Source organism: Phoxinus phoxinus (assembly GCF_949152265.1).
Source record: "Phoxinus phoxinus genome assembly, chromosome: 3".
In the NCBI taxonomy this organism is placed as follows: Eukaryota; Metazoa; Chordata; class Actinopteri; order Cypriniformes; family Leuciscidae; genus Phoxinus; species Phoxinus phoxinus.
Window position 1 is genome coordinate 41,974,338 of NC_136878.1, and position 25,486 is coordinate 41,999,823.

Genomic DNA, 25,486 nt, shown 5'->3' on the forward strand with positions numbered 1-25,486 from the left:
TGCTCATTCAAACATGTAAAATTTCATCCATTAGTCTTTATTCTGCAGGAGATATTTTCAAACACGTGCTTGCATATTTTTTGAACCAAGTCAGTTTTACTTAATTAAAAACAATAATTGTGTTTATATTTTATATTCTAAATATGTAATGCTTTAGTTTGTTATTGGCTCCTGACTAAGTCTTTCATCTCGGCAGTGAAAGTTGTATCCTGTATATCAGCTCGTTGCTTACAGGTGAGAGGGAGGTTTGTGTCAGGACTGCACAAGTGACGCCAACGCTGTTAAAAAACAGACAAAGGGAAACAATTTATTTACATATTTATTTATTTATTAGGTTGCTTTGGTTCAATTATTAGTTTACATCCATCTTTTGCAAAGTTTCATTGTTTAATTCAAATGGGAATGTATAAACTGATTAAATGTATACCTCAAATGCAAATGTAAATGTCTTTTGATAAAAGCGTCAGCAAAATACATAAATAATGGTTGAACATTTTCATCCTCACCTGTTTCAGACTCCCTTTCCCAGCACACATTTGGCCAAGCGCCCATCCAGGCACCAGCAGAATGGAGGACAGGGCCAGTAACCAGCCTAGTGCATAAGCCCAGTCCGGATACACATACAAGCGGTTATAAGTGAGAGGCTTGTACTTAACCATTGAACAGACAAAAGACACCTGAAAATGAACAGAAGTGAAAGATACTGTGAAGACAGAATGGGAAAGAATGTAAGTAAGAACAGAGTATGTGGTTTTTGTGTACATGTGGTTTAATTTTTTCGTAAATTTAGAATAAAATTTAGAACAAAAGTTATTAACGTGGAAATGTTCGTAAGCAGATCTTTACGCAGATCTGCAGTTATGTTGAGGCAAATGTATGCAATGCATTTATTTATGTAACATTATTTCCCTTTTGTATAGTTAAAAAAACATTGTTATGTGGGAACTATAACAGGGGGGAAATATCTCCACCGTGGAACACAATAAAAATGCTTTAGTTTAAAAACACTAGTTTTTTTTATGTGAGTATTTGCTTTAGCTAAATGTTGAATTTACCAGAATTGTGTATACTTCATTAATTAGTGAGATCTAAACAGTTTGAACTTTTAACTGAAATAAGGATCTCCTTTGATGGCACTGAGAGAACTGACTTTGGATTGGAGAATTGTTTAAAATCAGTTGAGAAAACCAGTAAAATGTTTGTTTGACCAAGTATAAGCATCTGTGAATCCAAAATATATACTTACCAGGGACACAAGAGGAGTCAGGTATTTCCAGCACAACATAAATATGTAGTTGGGTCGTGAATTTGTCATGTCTTCAATGACGTCAAACATTCTCGCAGCCCCTGTGGCATACAGTAGGAGAGGAAATACTGTCAATGTATTTGACATTTTGCATTTAACTTTTCAATTTATTATAGTCAGAGTCTTTTAAGGTTAGTTCCTGAAGTTTGTTTGCAACTCACCAAAGACCCAACCAATGACCAGAGACTCGAACATAGACAGGAACAGCAAACAGGCTCCATTACAGGCATAGTAGTCAAACAACTGGAATATGTACATCCCCCCCTGCAGGACATAATAAATTATTGCAACTCTAGATATAGTGGAAAAAGTTTGATTTGAACTGTAATGCTTTCAAGGTTAGAAATATGCTTGAATTGTTGTTGATTACATATATGATATCCATTGTTTATAATAGAGGTAGTGGGCAGTTAGAGTATAGATGCATTAATCAGGATTTTAACCTAATTTAACTTTTAGATATCTGTAAATTATAGTAAATTAAGTATAAAGGCCATTTATTAAATGTATTTCTTTAATGACTGGCCTTAATCAAGGACTCACTAGATGTGCATCTCTCTCATAGTCTCACTGTCTAGTCTTGACATTGACTGTTCTCACCACACTACCATTCCGTAGTGTTCCTTGCTGGTTGTCTTTCTTGGATTATCTCCAATTTCAACATACACTGCAGTATATAGCCAAAAGCATTGGGACACCCCTCCAAATAATTGAATTCAGGTGTTCCAATCACTTCAATGGCCACAAAATGAAGCACCTAGGCATGCAGACTGCTTCTACAAGCATTTGTGAAAGAATGGGTCGCTCTCAGGAGCTCAGTAAATTAAAAAGTGGTGCCGTGATAGGTTGCCTCCAGTGCAATAAGTCCATTTGTGAAATTTCCTCACTACTATATATTCCACGGTCAACTGTTAGTGGTATTATAACAATGTAGAAACAATTCAGAACAACAGCAACTCAGTCACGAAGTGGTAGGCTACGTAAAATCACAGAGCGGGGTCAGTGCATGCTGAGGTGCACAGTGCGCAGAAGTTGTCATCTTTTGTCAATAGCTACAGACCGCCAAACTTCGTGTGGCCTTCAGATTAGCTCAAGAACAGTGTGTAGAGAGCTTCATGGAATGGGTTTCCACGGCCGAGCAGCTGCATCCAAGCCTTACATCACCAAGTGCAATGCAAAGCGTCGGATGCAATGTTGTAAAGCGCGCCGCCACTGGACTCTAGATCAGTGGAGACGTGTTCTCGGGAGTGACGAATCACGCTCCTCTGTCTGGCAATCTGCTGACGAGTATGGGTTTGGCGGTTGCCTGGAGAACGGAACTTGTAGTGTAAAGTTTGGTGGAGAGGGGATTATCGTGTGGGGTTGTTTTTCAGGGGTTGGGCTTGGCCTCTTAGTTACAGTGAAAGGAACTCTTAATGCTTCAGCATACCAAGACATTTTAGACAATTTCATGCTACCAACTTTGTGGGAACAGTTTGGGGATGGCCGCTTCCTGTTGCAACATGACTGCACACCAGTGCACAAAGCAAGGTCCATAAAGACATGGATGAGCGAGTTTGGTGTGGAGGAAGTTAGTCCTGACCTCAACCTGATAGAACACCTATGGGATGAATTAGAGTGGAGACTGCAAGCCAGGCCTTGTCGTTCAACATCAGTGCCTGACCTCACAAATGCGCTTCTAGAAGTATGGTCATAAATTCCCATAAACACACTCCTAAACCTTGTGGAAAGCCTTCCCAGAAGAGTTGAAGCTGTTATAGCTGCAAAGGGTGGGCCAACTCCATATTAAACCCTATAGATTAAGAATGGATCAAAAAAGTTAATGTGCGTGTAAAGGCAGACATCCCAAAACTTTTGGCAATTTAGTGTATCTCTTCTGTTATACTTACCAGTGTGTCTTGCAGTATCTGTAATACACGTATATATGATCCTCCACTTGAGTTTGTACCACCATCATGTCTTATTATATGCTTCCTGATAGATGGAGAGTGTCTCTCCTCGATCCAGAACACAGCCAGACCCAGAGCGCAGGCGCAGCCCACCACCACCCTCGGCCGCAGAGAATTCGCTAGAGCCCCGCACACAGAGAACGACCGGCCACCACGCTGATTGAGCCAGAGCCCGAAGAGGAAGGAACAGCGCCGACCATCGCCTCGGAGCCGGATCCCCAGAGTGAGTATGACCAGGGGTGTGAGCCAGCGACATCAGTGGGAGAAGGAGTTCTGGTGGAATTGGACAATGAGGACTGGCTGATGGATTCGGACACGGAGGTACTGCCTCCCACCCGGTATTATCTGTCTGTTCTGAATCATCGCTGTTTCAAGACAGCACTGAGACTGTTTTGTTGACCTGTTGGGAATTGTAATTACCGTCATTGATCACATCAAGCTTACCTCTGTTACCTCTTACCTTTTCCTCACCCGAGCGCGAGTATCCTTTGGCTCTGCATCCGGCCTCTAATCCTTTCGCTCCACCTCGGCCTGTCGATCTGATGGCTAAGTCTTCGCTCTACCTCAGATGCGCGTAGCCACGGCTTCACCTAGGTCTCCAGTTCCAGCGATGTGGCTCAGGTCCATCAGCTCTCTGTCTGTTCCCTGGGATCCATGGGCTCCTGCTCCGTTGGTTGTCCGTTGGTTGTCGTCAGCCATAGCAACATCTACTCTGCCGTGGGCTGTCGTCACTGCCAAGTTGTGGGTTTGCTGCATTGGGCTCTTACGTCATCGCCACCGGGGTTTCGTTGTCCTCCTGTCACTGTCCCTTCGCCATCTCCTCTTCCGTCTCCTAAGCCTCCTCCATCTCTCCAGGCCATGAGGTTGTGCCTTTCAGGAGGAGGCGTTCTGTTACAAGATATCAGTTATGTTGGTTCTTAGATATGTTTTCAAAGACTTTTAGTTTGTATTCATTAGTCACATGTGTTCCTTTGTTTGAGTTTCCTGCCACTCATCAGTTTCCATGGATACTAATCTTCATAACAGCTGTTCGTCGTTTAGTTCATCACCATGTGTATTTTAGTTCCTCACCTTCACTCAGTCTTTGTCCAGTCTTGTTTGCGTTAATGTGTTGATACTACCTTCTGTTATTTGCCTGTTGGATTATTATAAACCCTGCATTTGAACTTTATCCTGATCTTCATCTGTCTGTCTGCAACCTTGCTAACACATTGGAGTCCTATTGTCTCAATGACAAAGGAAACCTCCAAAGCTCCATCCCTGCACCATCTTCTCACTGTAGCTCTCAGCCTCCAAGCTACATTATGACTTATGACTTGTCCATAACCGGGAGTTGTTGGTAATCACGCTGGCACCGGAAGAGTAGCACCACTGGATTGAGGGAGCCCATGACCCATTTCAAATGATCATAGATAACCGCAACTTAAAGCTCCTTTGTGATGGAAAGCGGCTGAACCTTCACCAGGCCCAGTGTGCCTAATTTTTTTTTTAGCAAATTCTTTTATGCCACAACGTTTCATCTACGATCTATGAACACAAAAGCAGATGTCAACTTCTGCTTCATCTTCTCATCTTCTACATTACTTCTCTTGGTTTTTCGTGCCATGCTGGATGCATTGTTGCATATTGATAAAAAAAAAAAAATATTAAGCATGGATTTTGATCATCTCTCGCTCTCTTCCTCTCTCTCTGTCTCTCTCTCACACACTCACACAAACAGCCCTCTGACCTCTGTAACTAGGATGAGTTCTCCAAAGAAGCAAGTGAGACAGAAGAGCAGGAGGAAAATTTCTCGTCGACCAGCTCTGCGCAGCACCACGGGGAACAAGTCCATCACTGATGTAATTATACACTCCACTGCAACAAACTTTAAGGAATGCAACACAAATGTGTTAGAACAATGAAACATTTCTTTTGATAAGCTTATTGGTGTACTAATTATAACCTGACCTGTGTGATCAGATTTGGCAACAAAAAATATATTTACCTAAATAAGCAATTTAAACAAATACTACATATATAAAATATATATTTTTAATACAGTTTAATGAAAATTATCGGTTCAAAACAAGTTACAGTCTGCATCATTTGTGGTATAATGCTGATTAGCACAAAATTAATTCCTTTTCGAAACTTGAACTCGTATTGCGTCTTGCAAGACGCTATGGGGAAAACTCATTTTTCTCTGATTATCGAAGCCTTTTATTTAGAGATGTTCCAATACCCTTTTTCCCTTCCCGATACCTGGACTCAGGGTATCAGCTGATACCGAGTACTGATCCGATACCTGGGTGTGTATCTATATAGCTAAAATTCATACTAGCCCTGTATGAATTGATATAATTCTTGGTGTGCTTCAGACTTATCCCTTAATAAAACATGAACAAATACATACAGTGAACTACAGTATTTTTATTATCTGACATACATTTCACAGCAATATATTACTTATTTTTCTTAAGTGAAAAAGAACTTCAAATGCAGCCACACATCTAATACTGTAAACTGAAAAAGGTATTTTAGTTTTACAATATAACTGTATAAAAAAGTGTAACAAATAAATCTAGGAATCTAAAAAATATGGTAACAATTCACAAAATTCATGGTTCAGTTCGATACGATACACTGGTGTCACGGTTCGGTACGTTTTCGATACAGCAAAAAGAAAGAAATGGCAGAGAAATTTCCTTGATTTACATTTTTTATTTTTTTTTAATCAAAACTAACATAATAAAGTATGATAATTTTTTACTTTATGCAATGATGGAGCTATATTTGACATTTAAAACAAAAACAGCTCCTTATAAAAAAAATTAATGTAATATTGATGTAGTTATAAACAAAGGTTTAATTTTTTTCAGATTAACATTTGAGGGCAGCAATTTTATTCATAATGTCAAAATAAAACCGACGTAGCGCTACTTGAAGGCACAATGTTTCTTCAACGTCAGCGCTGTTTGATCCGTTAATAACGGAGAAATGTGAATGCTTCTCACTAGATCTCGCAGCGATGTTATTACTTCAGTGGCGAATTCAAATGCTTTCTTTACTGGATCTCTTAGCGTTGTGTAGTAACCGTGTCGCTTGATCAAGATCGGCTCGCACTGCATTGGTCCAAACTGATAAATGGTCCGTGAAGCGCAGTTTTGTTCCGCTTTCATTACGTTTGCCATTTGATGTTGGGCGCCAGCGTCTCTTACATTATGAGCGCGATTGCCGCGCGCCTACATTTGAAATAACAAAATTTTGGTCGGCAGGAAAAATGGTCCAACGAACCGTGTTGAAGTTGCTAATACTTGCCACCCCTCGAAATTGCAGTATGGCATTTTAGACATGTCGCCGTTTTACTGACTGGTTGGTCCAGTCTGAAATACTGCCTAACAGCGGAAATGCTCTTCTTCTTTGCTGCTCTAAACAGTGGTTGCTTTCCTCACCTATAAGCCCCTCCATAACCTGGCCCCGCCCTACCTCACTGAGCTCCTGGAACAGCACCAACCCACCCGCCACCTCCGTTCAGCTGGCACAAACCGCCTTACTCCGACCGTCCGCACTTAACGCCGGACTTTGGGGGATCGAGCCTTCGCTATCACCGCCCCCCACCCTCTGGAACTCACTCCCCACATCCATTAGAAACTCCGACTCACTGCCAAACTTCAAATCAGTACTCAAAACCCACCTGTTCAAACTAGCTTTTCCCTAAACCCCCTGTTGTTTTGTTTTGTTGTGTCTTGTTTTATTCCCCATGTGAAGCGTCTTTGAGTGTCCAAAAAAGCACTATACAAGTTCGATGTATTATTATTATTATTATTGGCTGAGCAGTGAGAACTACATAAACCTATGTAGTGATGCGGCACATCTGTGTGAGCAAATCGGAGCACATCCTGCCAAACCGAGCGCAGAGCTCGCCAAAGGGGGCGGGGCATTTGTCTATATAAACAGCTTGTCTCGCCATAGGATTCAGATTTTTCTCTCCTTCAGGGACGATCTTCACAAATCACGTTGACTCTCCTGCAAGGAGCCATCTCGCGTCGAAACAGCCTAGCAGCATAACGAGCCTAGCAACAGAACGAGCTGAATCCTTGCGCTGCAAGCAAGCAGACTTCAGCGGCTGGCAGCCTGACAGATCGGCACGCTCAGGCAAGCTGACTCTGTGCTGCTCTCAGGAGCCCCTCTGCACCCATCTGACGAGCACAGTGAGTGCATTCCGTCTTGGAAAATCCCATGCTGAAGCCGAGCTCACAGAGACAAGCTGCTCTCACTGTTACCCCTTTTCCACCAAGGCAGAGCTGGTGCTGGTTCGGAGCCAGAGCCTAGTTTCAAATCGGTTCTTTGTTTTTCCACCGCCAAAGCACCAGCTCCGAACCAGTAAAACTGGTTCTTAAGTAGCACCAAATCATTGCAGGGTCTAGAACGGAGCCAAGTAAGAACCGCTTGCGTCAGGGGCTGGGGGCGGGGTTACCGTGACCAACAAGACGAATAGAAACTTGTGACCGCCATTTTTAAATAGCAGCTAGTCGAGCTAATAGCAGCTCGATTATAATATCCGTCTATGTAAGTTACGGCGAGCTGCACGAACGCGTTGGATTCCGATGTATTTTTGCAATCCCATGAGGATCCATAGTATTGCAACGTCCGTTATTGTTGATGGCTTGTTCGAGATGCATCGGAGCGGCGCGGACCGATCAGAGCTCCGGGAGTGTTTGGAGAGCATACGACTCCTTGTGCTTTTGATCGCTTTCGCAGTGCTTTAATGTCACGCGGCGATCGGTCTGCGAGAAGCCGAACCATCTCGAACAAGCCTGGTGTGTTTTTGTTTGGCGCTGCCGCGCTAGCGTTGCTGGGCAACATGAGATGTATACACAGTGACGTAAGATCTGGCTCTGTTTTGGCTCTCTAGCCTGTGGAAAGGCAAACCGGTTCTTAGAAGAACCGTCAGTAGAACCAACTCCGAACCGGCTCTAGCTCTAGCTCTGAACCAGCACCTGGTTCTTGTTGGTGGAAAAGGGGTATGTGAGAGTATGTCTCCCTCTGCTCTCCGATCGCTTTCTTTTCAGAGAGCGACTCCGCCCCTCGCGATCTCCAGGAACCTCGGAGGAAGAAAAAGCGGAGCCAGAGGACTGAGCGATCGGATATGAGTGAGCTCCCGTCTGCGCCAGTGTTGTGTGTAACGTAACTACTTTTTTAGGGTAAAAAGTAGTGTAATGCGCTACTACTGAAAATTTAGTAACAAAACGTAGGTCCTTTTTCAATTCTGCGCAATGTTACTTTTCCCAGGGACAGATTTCACAGCGACATTGCCTTCTCAGCTGGACACTTGCGCAATAGTCACAAGCTCCACACGGTACGTAACAGAGGCTGGTAGCAGAGCAATCATGGCAAGCGAGAAGCAGCCAACACTAACTTTTGAGGGATGGAGGGATTCCCACTACCATTCAGATGCGAAAGAGAGCTCAGTTCAGAACTCACGCGCTGTATAGCTGTCTATGTATACGGCTGCGCGCTTCGGGTGTGCGCGCATAGAAAACCATACTACCGCGTTGTCACTCTTATTCAGATCTATACATGTCTGCTCTTCTCTTTCTCCCAGACATTTACATTACCACGAACGCAGCCGGACATCAGTTCTGACTGGATCTCTTCCCAAATCGTCATAGTTTTTGTCATTCAAAACTGGCTTTTATTTAGTTGTCGTCTGTGAAAAAATGTCGTTGACAAAAATAATGACTATAACTATTGGTCAACACTACTAGGCATATGCCTATTCATTAACGGGCATTTCTTCATAAATAGTCAATTTTGATAAATGCATTATGCCTCCCTTGATAGAGTGAGTTGTGTGTCTGAAAACTAAGCTTATGTCTTCTATATCATTTTGTCCTAGGCTATCAAGATGCCATTCACACCGGTGTCGCAGAAAAAGTCGTCAGGAAACAGTGCAGACTCAGCAGCCAGCCAACCAAGCCAGTGCCTGTGACCGCTCAGCCACAGCCACTGTCTCCCGAACTGATTCCTGCCCTAGACACCCAGGCCAAGGCTTGGAAAGCCATCCCTGGCGTGTCAGAATGGGTTCTAAACAAAGTGACACGAGGTTACTCGCTTCAATTCGCATGCAGGCCAGCTCGCTTAGAGGGCATATTCGACAGTATAGTGAGGAGCAATGTAGTACACGTCCTCCGCACCGAAGTAATGAGATTGCTGGCGAAAGGAGTTGTATAGACAGTTCCTCCTCCCCACAACAAGTCAGACATCTACAGACGCTATTTCTTCGTATGTCTGGTTCCAGTCGGGCTTCTCAGATGGTAAGAATAAAAAATATGTTTTTATGGATAATGCAGAAATCCTTCCCATTTTTACAGCTTAGAGAGCAAGTGTAAAGTTGAAGGAAATAATTAGACAACTCTCAATCTTTCTGCACAGAATGCTGCCGCTTTATTCAAGGTTCCCTGAAGAGCGACCCAAAGCGGAGACTCCATCTGGATGAGATGCTCTCCCATGATGGTTCAAGGTACTGAGGCTATGACAAGCTAAAATGATTTTGAAGATATATTTATATTGGCCTATTTATTGGCTTTTTGTTAATTTGGCTTGATTATCTGAATATGGACATCAGCTTCTTTACATTACCATTCAGTATCTGCTGTAACTGTCATATACTTAAAGGTACACTGTGTAGGAATTTCTCCCATCTAGTGGTGAAATTGTATTTTGCATTCAAATGAATAGTGCTTTCCTCGCTTTTTCCAATGTGTGTTGCAACTACGGTAACCGTTATGTACCAAGAAGCTATAACGAAAACATGTCTTCCAATAGCACTTCATCGAGTTTAACTATACATGCTCTACTGTTATGCTGCCTATATTAGGGCTGTCACTTTTTGTTCGAAAATCGATTGCACAATCGATCGGACCAACCAACACAAGTTTCGAAAATGAAAATAGGGAATCGATTTTAACGGCTTTCAGGACGCAGAATGCGCGACGCTGTTGCGCTTCAGATACAACGCGATTTGCGCGATTGAACTTTGACCGCGTGGTCGACCCAGCAACAAAACGTCTCGCGCTATCTGTAGCCTATTGAATGGCTCAGCCACTGAACCGCACAGTCCAATGACATAGATCTGACCAATTGTTGGTGTGTTTTGGAGGTAAAAACAGCAAATTATAGCCTACTTCTGCATAAGGTGTCGCCAATATTTAGAAAATTTCAAGCATAGGCTACAGATAGCTTACAGACTCGGGCTACAGGCTACGTAGGTTAAATTTGTTTGACATTTCTAATCGTGAAAACAGCCATGTTAAAGCCTGCAGTAATGTTTTTCATTGATGTTATGGCAGTCCACTCTGCTTTTCGAGAATGTTACACTCCTGTTTGTAATTGTACACGAAATTTCATGCCAATAAATCATCAGAAATATTGTGTGTCTCAAGCGCCCTCTTTACGTTCGTCCTAATGCCTGTTAGTTGTCCGTGGATTGGCCTATATTTGGCGTTGAAAATGGAAACGTCTTTAGACATTGAAAATCGATTTTACAATCGATTCAGTGAACACTTATGTCTCGAAAAATCAAAAAGGATTTTTTCACAAAAGTGACAGCCCTAGCCTATATAATGAATTACACAACCAAGCAATGAAAAAAAGCTTGTAATTTAGACCATCACATTGACTTACCTGTCGAGAAGAAAGCAGGCAACTTCATTGGCCCTTTCAAACTATTTCTCCTTCATTAGCTCTTTCCACCTGGGAAAACCTATCCCGATATTTACCCTTTGTTTTTTGAATTCGCCAGTCACGTTTCCTTTAAAAAAAATATTTTGTGCTTTTTTGCTTTTTTTTTGTCTCTCTCTGCTATTATAGTTTTTCAAGATGGTGGACCGACATGGAAGCATCCATGGACTTACCCGTCCCATGTAAATAAAGATAATAAATTCTTCAATTACGGGGATAAGTCAGATCATTGGCAGAGATAATTTTACACCAATGAGGACTTATTTATGAATAAAGACATTGATATTAGCTAATAAAATACTTAAAAAACAACAGTGTACCTTTAAACATAGCACGGCATGATTGAACTGATTCCCTATAGCGTCTAGCAAGACCCAATATGAGTGAATGTTTCGAAAGGGAATGTCTCGGTTACTAATGTAACCTAATGTTCCCTGAGATAATGGGAACAAGTATTGCATAGACAGCCGTTCCGCGGGATGCGCCCGATGGCTCGCGCAGATGCGCCGAATCGCCATAGGTTCATAGCCAATAAGCCTGCAAAGATCACTCCACTGTAATGGCTGTGCAGTAGCACTGTGTTATTGAATTAAAGGCTTCAATAATCGGAGAAAGAAAAGTTTTCCCCATAGCATTTAGCAAGACGCAATAATCGTTCCCGTTAACTCAGGGAACCAACGTTATTTTAGTAACCGAGACGTTTAGAATTGACCGTTCGCAAAAGCCACGCCCCTTAGTTATTGTTACTACGCCCGTCAAACAATTGAGAACCATAACCATGGCTGGGTTGAGATCCATACATTAAGTGATTGGTTTTGGAGTAATGCAGCAGACATATCCTCCAGTGCACGACAGAAAGTATAGACAGAATAGCGCATGGGAGCACATGCACAAAACAGTTTTGTAAAATTATATATCAATCATTTTTATTTGATCATATATCATTTTACAAAACTGTTTTGCACTGCATTGTGATGTCAATTACATTTTAAGGCTAAAGTGTCTAAATACTGTATATTTAAGATCTATATTTTGGTTTACATATAGAACATTTGATTGTATATGAAATACTGATTTTACTTTAACGTATAAAAATTAAACTATCAAGAAAAGTATATTCAACTAGTTTTATTATTAAAAATTACACTATGTATATTAAAGAGTATTAATAAAAGTGTATGTGTTAGTTTTAGCTCACCTGTGTATCTAGCCCCAGCAAAATAATCATGATGAAGAAACAAACAGCCCACAACTGAGGGAGAGGCATCATGGCTACTGCCTGTGGATAAGCTATGAACGCTAGTCCTGGACCTGACAGAGAGAGAGAGTGAGATCTGATTTTAAGCATTTTGTATTCTTAATCATTAATTTAATGTTGTCTTCACTTGCCTTATAATAGGCCTACCTTCTGCGTTTTAAAGCTGCAGTCGGCAAGATTTTTTTGATCATATTCACTGAAACTGACACTATGCTCCAACAGAACAACATAAATCGGCCTGTTATAGAAAAAAACCTGTGCTTCTACCTCCACCTAGAGCCATTTGCTATTTGTTTTGCAAAAATCCACTACTCCCGGTTCTTCTGGTCCGATCAGCGCAGGGCTGTGTGAGATCTGACTGTCAATCACAGTTCGTGCACACGCCAAAGATCCCCCCTTGCACACGCCTGAAGTTCGCAGGTGTGTTGGATTGTACGAAGCATGATGGCGAAAAGAAAATCTACTAACAAGCTTTCAATTCCTTGGTTAAAAACCAGAGCTAGGTCCAAAATAACCAAGGAAAAGAAAACACCGTGCACACACACTGACGAGCACGAACTCAATGGTAGGGTGCTCGGCGGTAGTGGGGGAGGGGCATGAGAGTTGTAAACATTCCAAATTTTGGCTAAGTCCCCTCAATCTGCCAGACTTGCCGACTGCAGCTTTAATGAAATGTTTCAGTACCTGGTTCTGCCACCTCTTCAATGGGGACACCCTGCTCTTGGGCCATGAAGCCTAAGACTGAGAACACAGCAAAGCCAGCCACCAAACTGGTGCCGCTGTTCAGAAGGCAAAGCCACCAACAGTCTCTGATAGACAAAGATTATACAAACACATAAGTTAAATAAATCCAGCTATTCATTTGTGCACTCATTTTCATTTATTTAATTACTAACCTGTAGCAGTTGTTGTTGTATTTATTATAGCTGCCTAGTACAATGAGAGTGCCAAAACACACACTATAGGAGAAAAAGATCTGAGTTCCTGCCTCCATCCAAACCTAACAAACACACAGCACCCCAAGCTGTATATTAATAGTCTGGTGTTTTAAAGCTTTAATATGTGTTGCTACTTTTCCTTTGCATTTATGTGGTTATAAGGCATCAGGGAAGTAGAGGGCACATGGTGGGGTTACCTGTGGGTCAGCGAGGCGGGCCGGTTCAGGGTACAGGTAAAACACAACCCCCTGCAGAGCTCCAGGAAGAGTCAACCCACGAATCAGCAACACCAGTAGCATCACATAAGGAAATGTGGCTGTGAAATACACCACCTACAGGCACAATACAATAATATAATAATATTGAAACTGAGAGCAGAGTAGCGTTAGTTCTGGCGGGTCACGTTAGTCAAGCTCGCATCAGGTGACTCTCAGCTGATCCAGATCTACCTATAGGAATACAACGCCTATTACCGTATACATATATAAGGTCCTTCAGTATTATCAGCAGCTATCGCGTTTCTCAGGAGCGAATTACCCTCCTCCATCCCCAGCTCCTCCTCTCGCCCATTCAGGATTTGGCATTCTGATTCCCCTTGAATCAGAATAAATTCTCGAATTATGTTGTACTTTAAAATCTTGAATTAAATATATTTGCATACATTAATGGTGGTTCTGTTCTGTTTACCCCAAGGGGGGTTATTGGTGCTCTCCCTGCTCTTATCCATGCTAGGCTGCATGGATGTGCAGGGAGTTCTCACCCAGAACGGAACCATACCGCCAATCCAAACTGTATGCTAACTGTCAATCATATTTGACGATAGTGGTCCTGACAGAAATAGAATAAAACATGAACTCATCCTCAAAACACAAAAAATCTACCTTTTCAACTGAAGAATAAAAAATATATATTTTTAAAGTCGATATATTTTATAATATAGAAAACAATGAGGAGAAACAATCTATGCCCAACTTTTAAAAATAAACAGGTTATTATCTCTAGACAATATTCTCTCAAATAATATTCTTCCATACCTTGCCTGTAGATTTGACTCCTTTCCAGATACAGAAATAACATATGATCCACACTGCAAAGAGACACAGAAGAATCTCCCAGTTGATCTTACCAATCTCCTCAATACCCCCAGAGAGAGCCAAAACTCTGCGCCTGTACAATGTGACAAGAAAGAGAAACCGTAAGCATTTTTATTTTAATTCAAATTACCGGTAAGAGTTTTATTTAGTTTTATTTAGCTTATTGCTAATGTTCCTTGAAAACACTTTATCAATTTGCGTTTATTTACTCCCAGAACTCAGTAGCTGCAGGTGTTGAATTAATTAGAGATGTCCGGTTGAGGGTCAGATTTCTTGTTGCAAGATTTACACAGTCATCTAACACAGAGAAATATATATATATATTTAGTTTTATAGAATATTCAGCTGTGATTATTAGCAGATTTTTTTTTTTTGTAATATGAAGACCATGCTTATATTGAATTATAAAGGAAATAAATAATATTTATTGGGCCCTATCTTGCACCCAGCGCAATTGACTTTGTACACCGATGCATGTATCATTCCTATTTTGCACCCACGCATAGCGGACTTTTCCCTCCACAGACGCACGTCGGTAAATTAGGGAATAAACTTGTGCTCCCGGGGGCGGTTTAGCGATAAGAGGAGGCGTGTTCTGGCGAAAACGCTCCCTGGTGCTATTTTGGAGTTCAAAAAAACAATTCCACCACTGACCAGGAAAAACGCCGTCTAAAGACAGTGGCGCGTTGCGCAATAGTCATATGCTATTTTAAGGGCGCATGCTTGGCCATTATGTAGCGTGTGAACAACGTGCATACACTTTGATTCTCTAATCTAAACGGACGCAGCAGTTTTCATTTTTGCAAATCATACATTATTACAAGGAAAAATATTAACACACGAGGGAAATCATTGTTGTGTCCATGAAGATGTGAAAAAATAGGCATAAATCTAGCTTACACATTTACCCAAATTATTACGCCTGTTTAACCGAAGCTAATTTGGGTGGGTTTCTCCCATCCCCAGACATTGTCACTTCTCTGTATTTTACGGACCTGACGAGAACGTCGGCCTCCTCGGCTGTGAACCGCTCCTGACGTGCACTGGCAAATCCGCCGTTATAATAGCAATCTGCCATGGCACAAGCGTGCCTGCTCTTAAAGGGAATGTGAGAGGATGCTCTGATTGGTTTATTTCACGTTACGCCCAAACCACACCTATGAATAATGAAGCTACTTCAGACCAACCCATTTTAGATTTGCGTCGGGCGCAAGAGTCATTTATCCTGCCGGTATAGCAACAGCTCCCGGGATCCGCCCAGAAAGTTACTTGCGTTTCGCGTTTGATACTTGCATTTTAGATCGTTAAAATAGGGCCCATTATAATAAATAAATTAGAAATTATACAAATAATAAATTATATTGAATAAAGGAAAACAACCCGGTGGCCCTCCGAGAGGAGGGGTGGAAGAAGGGCCAAACCAGACGGACTTCTTGGTAATGACTGGAACGGACACAGGCCATGATTTTAAGATTTTTGACAAGCTGGAAGTGGGCATTGCCATGGGATGCTCGATCTCTCTAATCCTGTTTGTAGCAGCCTTCGAGATTATCCTGATGGGGGCAAGGGTGATGGTTATGAGGCATGAAGCTACCATCAGGCCAAAAGCTAACACCAGTTAGAGATTATATGGACGACATTACCACCATTCTCCAGACAGCAGCATGTACAACAAGACTGCTGAAGAGGATTGACCAGCTTGTGGGGTGGGCAAGGATGAAGATCAAACCCACCAAATCACGCAGCCTGTCCCTCAGGAAAGGGGTTAGAAGCGACCATACCATCTTTGTCGCAGGCAGTGAAGAAATCCCTTTGCTGGCAAATCAGCCCGTCCGTAGCTTGGTTCGTAATTACACAGCAGACCTCTCTGATAGGCAGATGGGAGAAACAGTGAGGAAGCAGCTCGCAGATGGCCTCGCCAGGATCAATCAGAGCCAGCTCCCCGGCAAGTATAAAGTATGGAGCTACCAGTTCATACTGGACCCAAGGGTGATGTGGCCTCTGAAGATGGCAAACAAGATGGATGGGCTAGCAAACTCATTCATCAGGAAGTGGCTGGGTCTGCCGAGATGCCCATCAGATGTAGACCTCTTCGGCAGGAACACACTATAGCTACCACTGCAAACCATTGGCCTGGGATACAAGCAGGAGAAGGCTCGGATAGTGCTGGAGCTGAGGGAATCCACTGGCCAACTGGTGAGAGCAGCTGGCCCTTAGATACAAACAGGGAGGAAGAGGAAAGCCCAGGAAGAGGTCGACATGGCAATTAGCAGGCTGAAACATTGTGAAATAGTTGGCAGAGTCCAGGGGGGGTCGAGCAGGCCTTGGGAGGAGCAAGACCACCCTCTTCTGGTCAAAGGCCTCCAAGGAAGAGCGGAGAGCCATGGTGGTGGCAGAAGTGACAAGGACCGAGCAGGAGCGCCTTAACAACAAGGCGGTGTCTCAGAGCCGGCAGGGAGGCTGGATGTCATGGGAAGGTGTCACAGACAGACATTTGTCATGGTCTGATCTGTGGAAGATCCTCCAAGCCATGCTCAGCTTCCTGATTAGATCCCACCTATGACACCCTACCTTGTCCCAGAAACCTCCACCAGTGGTTCGGCACTGAAGAACTTTGCCCCCTTTGCAGTACCAGCAATGCAAGCCTCCAGCACATCCTGTCGGGCTGCAAGACAGCATTGTCCCAAGGCTGCTAGGTGGCGACATGATCTGGTGTTGAGGAAGCTAGCAGAGGTGGCAGAGTCATGTAGACAGGAGGCTAATAGTAGACCTTCCGCGCTAACGAGAAGTCCCATCCTGTTTGCAAGGGCCGGAGAAAAAATCAACCACCCTCACCAGAGAGCAACATCTAGAGTCCTCTCATCTCTCAGTGAAACATGAGGGTCGAACTGGGGAGGCAGCTCCAATTCCCCAGGGAGATCGTGGAAACTTTGCTCCGGCCAGACCTGATCATGTGGTCAGAGCCATGCAAGACTATCTTGTTGGTGGAGCTCACTGTCCCATGGGAGGGGGGAATGGAGGCTGCCAACGAGCGGAAGCATGCCAAGTAGCAGACCTGGTAGAAGACTGCAGAGAGGCTGGCTGAAAAGCCACCACGTGTCCCGTCGAAGTGGGATGCAGGGGCTTCGCTGGGTCCTCAACGGTTTGCTTGCTCCGCGAAATGGGTTGTACAGGAGCAGGGTGTCGAAAAGCTATTAAAGAACTGGCAGAGGAGGCAGAAAGGGGCAGCTTTTGGCTGTGGCTAAAGAGGAAGCATAGGGGATGGGGCCAAGACTCATTAAGACCTATGCATTATAAAAACAGTTATGGTTACATTTATTATTTTTTATAATTCGTTAAGTCAGGCATTTGCTTTTTCAATGTGCATACTCATAATCCATTATACACTGATTTATAAATTATCAAATATAAAATAGTTCCAGTTGCTGTACCAATTAGTTATCAATTATGTCTTTACATTTACATTTATGCATTTGGCAGACGCTTTTATCCAAAGCGACTTACATTGCATTTCAAGGTACACATTTACATTCTTATTAGTTATTGCTTATGATTTCTTAACATTTGCTTTAGGAAAAAAGTATGTATAAGAACACAACACGACTATTAATAACAATATATTCACTTACAGAAATAAATCTGAATGACTAAAAAGTTATAATTATAATATAATAACATTATAGCAATGCGGGTTGCATCTTTAGAAATACATTCATGGAACCATACGACTGAATAATTCATACTTATAAATCAGTGCATAATGGATTATGAGCATGCGCATTGACAAAGCAAATGCATGACTTAAGGAATTATAAAAAATAATATAACTATAACTGTTCTTGTAATGCAGTATAGGTCTTAATGAGTCTTTATAAATGTATTTATAAAATAGTAATACTTATAAATAAGCATAAATGGCGTTATAAATCATTATAAGCATGGTCTTTATAAAAGTGTTAACTATTTTTTAATGCAGTGTTTATTTTTATTTTATTTTTCGATTAGATTATCACCTGTGTTCCAGGTGTTGTCACAGCTGGCCCATGGTAGTTGGGCACTGAAAGAGAAGAAGAGGTAGAAAAGCGCCCAGGCCAGAATGATGATGTAAGACATGCAGCTGTACAGAAGAATCAGTTGCCCTGCATAGCCAATACCTGAAAAAAAGCAAACAGAAACACTTACTAAAAGAGAATAAAATGGAATTAAGTGATTTATCAGCACTCATCAGAACCCAAGACAAATGCAAATATTAAATATATTACATATTTAGCATATACAGCCAAGGGGAAGCAGCCAGGGGGTCCAACCAGCCTTACAGCAGTTCAGTATAGCTTATACATAAAGCCAAATACAATTTTGCAAAGCCAAAATTTGAATTTAGCACAAAAAAAAGTTTGCATAAAGAAAAAAAGTTTTAATCTTTGTAATTCTTTATAAAGAATTATCTATTCCTAAATAAACTCAGATTTTTTTAAAAAGGACTCACCCTCAGCCAGTGGACAGAGGCGATGCCAACATGTAATGCCCCCTTCCTGTGTGTACTGTCCCATTGCAGTCTCTAGTAGGAAAAGAGGCACCCCACAGGTAACCATAAACACCAGGTAGGGTATCAGGAACGCACCTGAGAACACACCAGTACAATAATACATTATCTAATGGGGACATTAATTGCACTTTTTTATTATATAATGTTCTCCAGGTCCACTTATAATGTTGGTAAGATTTTTTCATAATTTCATAATTTTGAAACAAATGGCCATGGTGATTCAATGTAAATCACCCACTGCTTTGGTTGAGTTAGTAAACATTTTTTGCACATGAAATAAATATTATATGCTGTTATCGCAAACTGATCTTCTCCATCAGAAGTTTTTTTTTTAACAATGTGATTTTGCAGCATTGCGCATTGTAGCCAATGTTGAATACATGAATACAATGGACAGAGTTTTATTCAGCGTGAGCTCACACACCAGAGTTCTTCACTCTTGTGAATTATCTCATCATAGCCAACAATGTAGTCAGACATGATGTAAATATGAGATTCATTGTGCAATGTAGACAGTTTCAATGATTATATGAGAATTTTGTAGACTAGAGTATACAGAGCTTTTGCCAAACTGAAGTGATTGACAGCTCCAGTGATTATAAAGTAAGCATTCTTTGATCGTTTTCTATATATTATTTAATCACAATTTGAATAGGGGGCTCAGCACAGTCACCTCGCAGCAAAAAGGTCCATGGATTGAGTGCCAGCAGAGTCTTAGTGCATGTTCTCCCTGTGCTGGTGTGGGTTTCCCTCACAATCTGAAGCCATGCAATGTGAGTGTGTATGTCTGTGTTTCAGTCCTGTGATGGACTAGCTGTGGTGGAATAGAAAGGCTACCTACATAGGACAAGCGGTTTGGAAAATCAAAATAATAATGTATCACAATCAGGCTTTAGAATTAACATGGTTATTTGCATGTTGCAGCATTATGGTCGCATCCGCCTTTCAGTAAAAGTGTACATAAATAATTATGCTCTACTGACACCATCAGGCACTTTGTTGAAAATAAACAGCAACTTAACAGATGACAGAATCCTTTGGAAGGTATGAAGATGATGTTCATCAACAACTAAGAACTGCACAACATTAGGAAAACTTAATTTAATAACTTTTTATACAAAGTGACCCTGTCCCGTCACTAACATGTTACAGTTATATTCAGCAATGTGCAGATATAATGAAATATGCATTTAGGCAGCATCATACCTCCTCCATTCCTGTAGCAGAGATAAGGAAACCTCCACACGTTACCCAGTCCAACCACATTCCCTGTCACAGCCAGAAGAAACTCTGTTTTACTGCCCCAGTACCCTCTCTCCTGTATTTGGTCTTCTATTCTGTTCATTTACTCAGTTTTCACCAGTTCTGTCTGATCCCACAGTCCTGCTGTAATTGTACAGTGGTGGAGGATAATAATTAAGAAACAAACAAGTTTGTGTGAGTCTAAAACTTGCAAATGCATCGTTTTTTATGATGGTTGGGTGAGCCTCAGGTAAAATGTATGCAAAGTAATACATTTCGAGAACATTTAAATATGTAAAACTTTCCATTTGTTCAGTCAGCAACTGTTAAAACTAAGTTTTAACAGTTAAGGTTTTACAGAGTTGTAACACCACTGGCCAGAACAGCAGTGACACATTCTTGTAAAGGATGAATTATTGGGCCCTATCTTACACCCTGCGCAATGCAGCACCAAGCGCGATGCAAGTGTTTTTGCTAGTTTCAGCTCGACGCAGATCATTTTGGCCCTGTCCCAAATGGCAAATGGTCTCCTTCTGAGTCCGCACTTTCGTGACATAACGCTGCTTTGACTGTGGGGAAGAAGTCTGCTGTGGAGTCCACATCAGTGCGGGCTCGGCAAAAGTGCGCATTGAGGCCGCAAATCGACTCGCGAGCACCCTTCTGAGAGCTAAAATGACAAATGGGACTCACGGACTTAACGGACATTGTAAGTCCACAAGAACGAAAGTGCATATGAAGTGTGCCATGTGGGACAGGGCTTTTCACGTCCTGCGCCACGTTGTTTAAATAGCAAATGCATTTATGCCCATTTGTGCGCCCATGGGCTGCTGGTCTGAAAACGATGTGTTCAGGCGCATTGATGGCGCGTTGCTATTTTGAGGCAAGCGAAATAGACTGTGCCATTGACCAACTGAAACCTGGTCATGGGCCCTATTTTAACGATCTGAAACGCAAGACTGCTTCAAGACCTGTCCGTTATTGGCTGAACTGCTTCAGACCTGTCAGTTATTGGCTGAACTGCTTCAAGACCTGTCAGTTATTGGCTAAAGCGCTTCAGACCTGTCACTGCATGGTTCAAGTGACCCAATTCCGATTTTTACCTCTCATGTGGCACAGATCGGATATGACCGGCGAACGTGTAAGCAGGAAGAAAGCACATGGATTCCGGTTTTCTCGGATCGGTTTCAGGCCTCACTCATATGTGGAAATAAATTGGATATGAATCGGATACGTGCAATTGCGTGTACCATGAAAGCATACAAATCGGATATTCGCCAGTAAATGCGAGTCGTACGTCAGTAAAAAGGGGGCGTCAACTCAGATAACTGTGATCAACTTATCAATGGCGCGATGGAGGACGAATTCTCTACACAGTAGAGTTTTTCTCCACTTTACAAGACCAATGTTTTGCTGACCTTTGAAAATAGAGCGGAAAGTAAAAAAACACCGGATAATTAGAGATGTACGGATGAGCTCCAACGTCACCCGAATCCGCAGCCAAAAACAAATCATCCACCCGCCACTCACCCGCACCAATAATTTTCTCTGATTTAAGTATCCGCACCCGATGGTCAAATTACTATTATTCTTAGGTTATGTGTTGTAGTAATGCGTGAGGATAAATTGATTATCATCACCTTCAACGGTGGTTGATGTGCGCATCTCTGGTAGCTATAATACACTGATGAATGAGCGCTGCTTTTAAATGAACATTTCTTTAAAACAAAATATATTTGACAGAATTTCATTTTTTTCTTAATGGCATAAACAGGCTTTACTCCCTTAAAACTTAAACTGGAATGGAACATGCTCATATTTTAGAGAATTGGCTGTTATTGGCTGAAGCTCTTCAGACCTGTCAGTTATTGGCTAAAGCTCTTCACACACACAATTCCATGCTTTCCCGGCATACTGAACCCAAAAGGTTCAGCTCCTTTCCAGAATGTTCTTCCTCTTCATCTTATTGTAGATATGATGGCTGCAGATCCAGAGTCTAGTGAAGGTGTCTTTTGACTTCATTGAAACATTTTCCTTCTTGGGATCGCGGACAGGAGCACTTTTACTGATATATGCTTGTGCATTTTCATTGATCCACTGCACAGCAGACAGAATACACACGTCACCGCTGCAGTTTTCAGACAGGTAGGTGTTGAGGTTGGAGTGAAGCAGCATCTGCTGTGATCTACTGAGCTCAGAACATCTGAAATGGGCAAACATTATAACCCTAGTAAAAATTTAGAAAGAATCCAATTTAAATATTTACAATTTGGATCCTATTGGGAATTCAGATACTTTTTAGCAGGGTTCCTCAAATCCAGCCCTGGAGGGACTCAGGGTTCGTACAGATTTAAGAGTGAAATTCAAGCACTAATGTAAAGTAATTTGCGGTGATTTGTATGATTAAATCATCGTCAGTAGCAAAGACATGAAGGCTATATGTAATTTTTTTCACTGCTAGGGGTCGCTAACCTCTAACAATAACAAAGGCGTATCTTGATGACGCAAAATTCCAGAGGAATTATGGAACTTGTCATCAAGCTGATGGATCTAATATTGTTTATGGATGAGTGAATGCATTGATGTTTTTTATCATGACTGTGGTATGAAGCAGGGCGCGATTGCTAATGAGAGACAGATAGCAGCGCCACACGCGAGTCCCGCGGATATAAAGGAATAAGGACATTAATCTACCGAACAGCCTGCAAGTGCTGAATTACTACTCACACAAGTACATTTGTGAGTCAGCTCAAACTTTAGCATCCATCTTTTCACATGCAATAGAAAGTCACTCTGTGTGCATCTCACAACATGAGACCTTTTTTGGAGATATACATTTTGTCCGTCTTGAGCCAAGGATCACAGTTGTGTAAAAACCTTGAGTCTAAAACGGTCTAGGAGTTATGAGCAATTTAGTATTTTTGGTTGCTGTAGCGCCACCCATGGGCCAATCGGGGTCATACTCTGATAGGTTCTCCCCAAATTGAGGCCTACCATCTGGCCAGGTTTCAAGTCTCTAGGCCTTACGGTTTGGCCTGCACGATCAGTTTTACAAATCCTTACAATTACAATAGGGTTTCAGCATTTCATGCTTGAACCCCTAATAATTCTTTGTATGGAAGTGGGAACGCTCTGGGCGATTCTCGGCCAGAGTGAAATCGCCCAAAAAGCGGTGGTACTCCACAGAAGGTGACGCTGATTGGACTATATCCAGAGGCAGAACAACAGTGACTGCTGCAAGCGTAATTCTGTGGTTGAATGCGAATGTGATTGAAAAAGTTCCTTTCACACTTTGGTGGTGCCTTGCCCAATCGCCCTAATGAAGAAACCACCCCTGAATTTCGATCATATCATACAATATATTTAATATACAGTGTTGGGGAGTAGTTAACTACAAGTAGCGACGCTACTAACTTAACTACATTTTTCAGTAGCTTGGCAGTAACTCAGTTGCTTTTTAAACAGTGTAGCTTTTCCAGTAGCTAACTACTTTTTGCAGCAAGTAGCGGTGTAGCGCGAGCAAAAGCTACATTGCGTTTTGTCGAGCCTGCGCGAATCAGCGCGATGCCAGGATATTCTTCTTCTTTTAGAGTTGTGACATTCGCGAACGAACCGATTCTTTTGAACGGCTCATAAACATGAACGATGGGAGCCGAGTCGCGGCCTGAGGGGAGCCGTTCTTTCTGTCGTTCTTTTTTTCCTATGCGTGTTTCACACAGATGCACACAAATTAGCTCCTCCGCGAGACAGAACAGTTATAGGGGGAGGGGCGCACCCAGCGCAGGGGTGTTGTGTGATGATAGTTTTGTTCCATTTTATTTATTCTAATTTTATCTACAGTATATTTAAAACTTTAAATATTTTTTGTTTTCTATCAAAATGTTCTTGTGTGATAACAATGTTCTTGTGTGGAAGTGTTTGTAGTAAAAGCTGTTTTGCACAGAAATTCATTGCAGCCGGCTTTGTTTTTGATGGTTATTTGTGAGTAGGTATGAATAACATAGTCAACGTAGCTTTACACACACTTTGGTAAATCCAAAATAGTGATGTCACTGTCTAAGCAGAGGGATGTTGTGCGACCCTATATGGCCACACATGACAAATGAGGTAATAATCAATATTTCAGAATAATTCAAACTCAGATATTGGTCTGTGATATCTGAGTTTTAATTAATTGACTACAAATCTCATTAGTTGAGAAACAACTAATGTTAATTACCCATGGCCTTATTTGTCCAAGTTCATATTTGTTGCAATTTTGCACTTTTGACAAACAGTCTGATATATTTGAGTGTAGTGTGTAATAAAACAATACTCTTTGAAATCATAATGTATTGTATTGTTTTAAACACTAAATATTTTACTTAAAACATTCCTCAGACACTTATTCAGTTATTTATAATATACGTTGTTCAAAAAAATCAAAGTAGTTTCAATGTAGCTAGCTACTTTTTGATAGTAACTTGTAGTGTAGCTAACTACTTTTCCAAAAGGGTAGCTTGACTGTAGTTTAACTACTTTAACTTACGAGTAGCTTGTAGCTTGTCAAACTACAGTTTCAGAGTAGCTTCCCCAACACTGTTAATATATATAACCACTGTTGTCCGGTTGGGTCTCGTGGTTTTTATGTATTACTTATTTTATTTAACCAGGAAACATCTCATTTAGATTCAAATCTCTTACAAGAGCGTTCTGAGAAAAATGCCCAATGACACAAATGGTTAATTGTTAGCAGTGACTGACACACATCTACTCACATTTATTATGTTTTATTGTTAGGCCATGTTATGTATTTGTTCAGTAATTTATGTTTTTGATTAAAATTCTAAATAATTTTTGTATTATTACAATTATTGCAATGAAATTGGGCAAAGTTATGGGATATATAGCCTACTTGTTAAACCGAGGTCCTGACTCTCTGTGGTCATTAAAAATCCCAGGATGTCCTTCGAAAAGAGTAGGGGTGTAACACTGGCATCCTGGCCAAATTTGCCCCTTGGCCTCTGTCCATCATGGCCTCCTAATCATCCCCATATACTGATTGGATTCATCACTGTCTCCTCTCCACCTGTAAGCTGGTGTGTGGTGGGCGTTCTGGCGCAATATGGCTGCCGTCGCATCATCCAGGTGGATGCTGCACATTGGTGGTGGTTGAGGAGATTACCCCCTTCCATATGTAAAGAGCTTTGAGAAAAACTCAGAAAAAGCGCTATATAAATGTAACATGTCATAACGTGTCTCGTGGAGATCAAGGGGAGGGGGTAGATAGGCTCAGGACTCAGATATCATCCAAAGAGTATTTTTATTTACAAAATGAAACCAAAATAAATATACACTTGACTCAGTGCAAACTTTGATGTATCAACAAACAAAGGAAAACAAATTGCAACAGACAGCAAAATCTTCATGAATATATTCAGCAATTTATTTG

The 25,486-nt window shown here is 41.7% G+C and overlaps 2 protein-coding genes across 3 annotated transcripts in view; one reads left to right on the forward strand and one right to left on the reverse strand.

Annotated features, from left to right (window-relative positions):
* Nucleotides 1-20,333, reverse strand: LOC306994880 (sodium- and chloride-dependent GABA transporter 2-like). Of its 2 annotated transcripts, XM_079605823.1 has the most exons (14): nt 20,023-20,333; nt 18,757-18,891; nt 18,284-18,424; nt 14,480-14,567; nt 14,211-14,343; nt 13,374-13,508; nt 13,135-13,238; nt 12,923-13,047; nt 12,179-12,291; nt 4,985-5,122; nt 1,468-1,570; nt 1,247-1,347; nt 507-677; nt 1-278 (listed from the first exon to the last, which is right to left on the reverse strand). In XM_079605823.1, exons 1-14 carry the CDS (start codon nt 20,159-20,161, stop codon nt 162-164), a joined length of 1,743 nt encoding a protein of 580 aa, XP_079461949.1. In that variant the 5' UTR covers nt 20,162-20,333; the 3' UTR covers nt 1-161. The 2 variants fall into 2 exon arrangements, with proteins under 2 accessions (XP_079461949.1, XP_079461950.1); XM_079605824.1 differs by lacking the exon at nt 4,985-5,122.
* Nucleotides 12,212-25,486, forward strand: part of LOC306994883 (serine/threonine-protein kinase pim-1-like) — a 15,899-nt gene continuing 2,624 nt past the window's right edge. Inside the window, exon 1 of the mRNA XM_079605829.1 lies at nt 12,212-12,307. The gene's annotated coding sequence lies outside the window, so the exon portion shown is untranslated. The remainder of the gene's footprint in view (nt 12,308-25,486) is intronic.

Excerpts from the sequence above, each read along its gene's own strand:
- LOC306994880 (XM_079605823.1), bottom strand. The coding sequence starts at position 20,161 with ATGAACAGAATAGAAGACCAAATACAGGAGAGAGGGTACTGGGGCAGT. Across the intron at positions 14,344-14,479 it reads GCAGCTACTGAGTTCTGGGA|GCGCAGAGTTTTGGCTCTCT; the intron begins GTAAATAAACGC and ends CACATTGTACAG. Across the intron at positions 12,292-12,922 it reads TGAAGAGGTGGCAGAACCAG|GTCCAGGACTAGCGTTCATA; the intron begins GTACTGAAACAT and ends TCTCTCTGTCAG.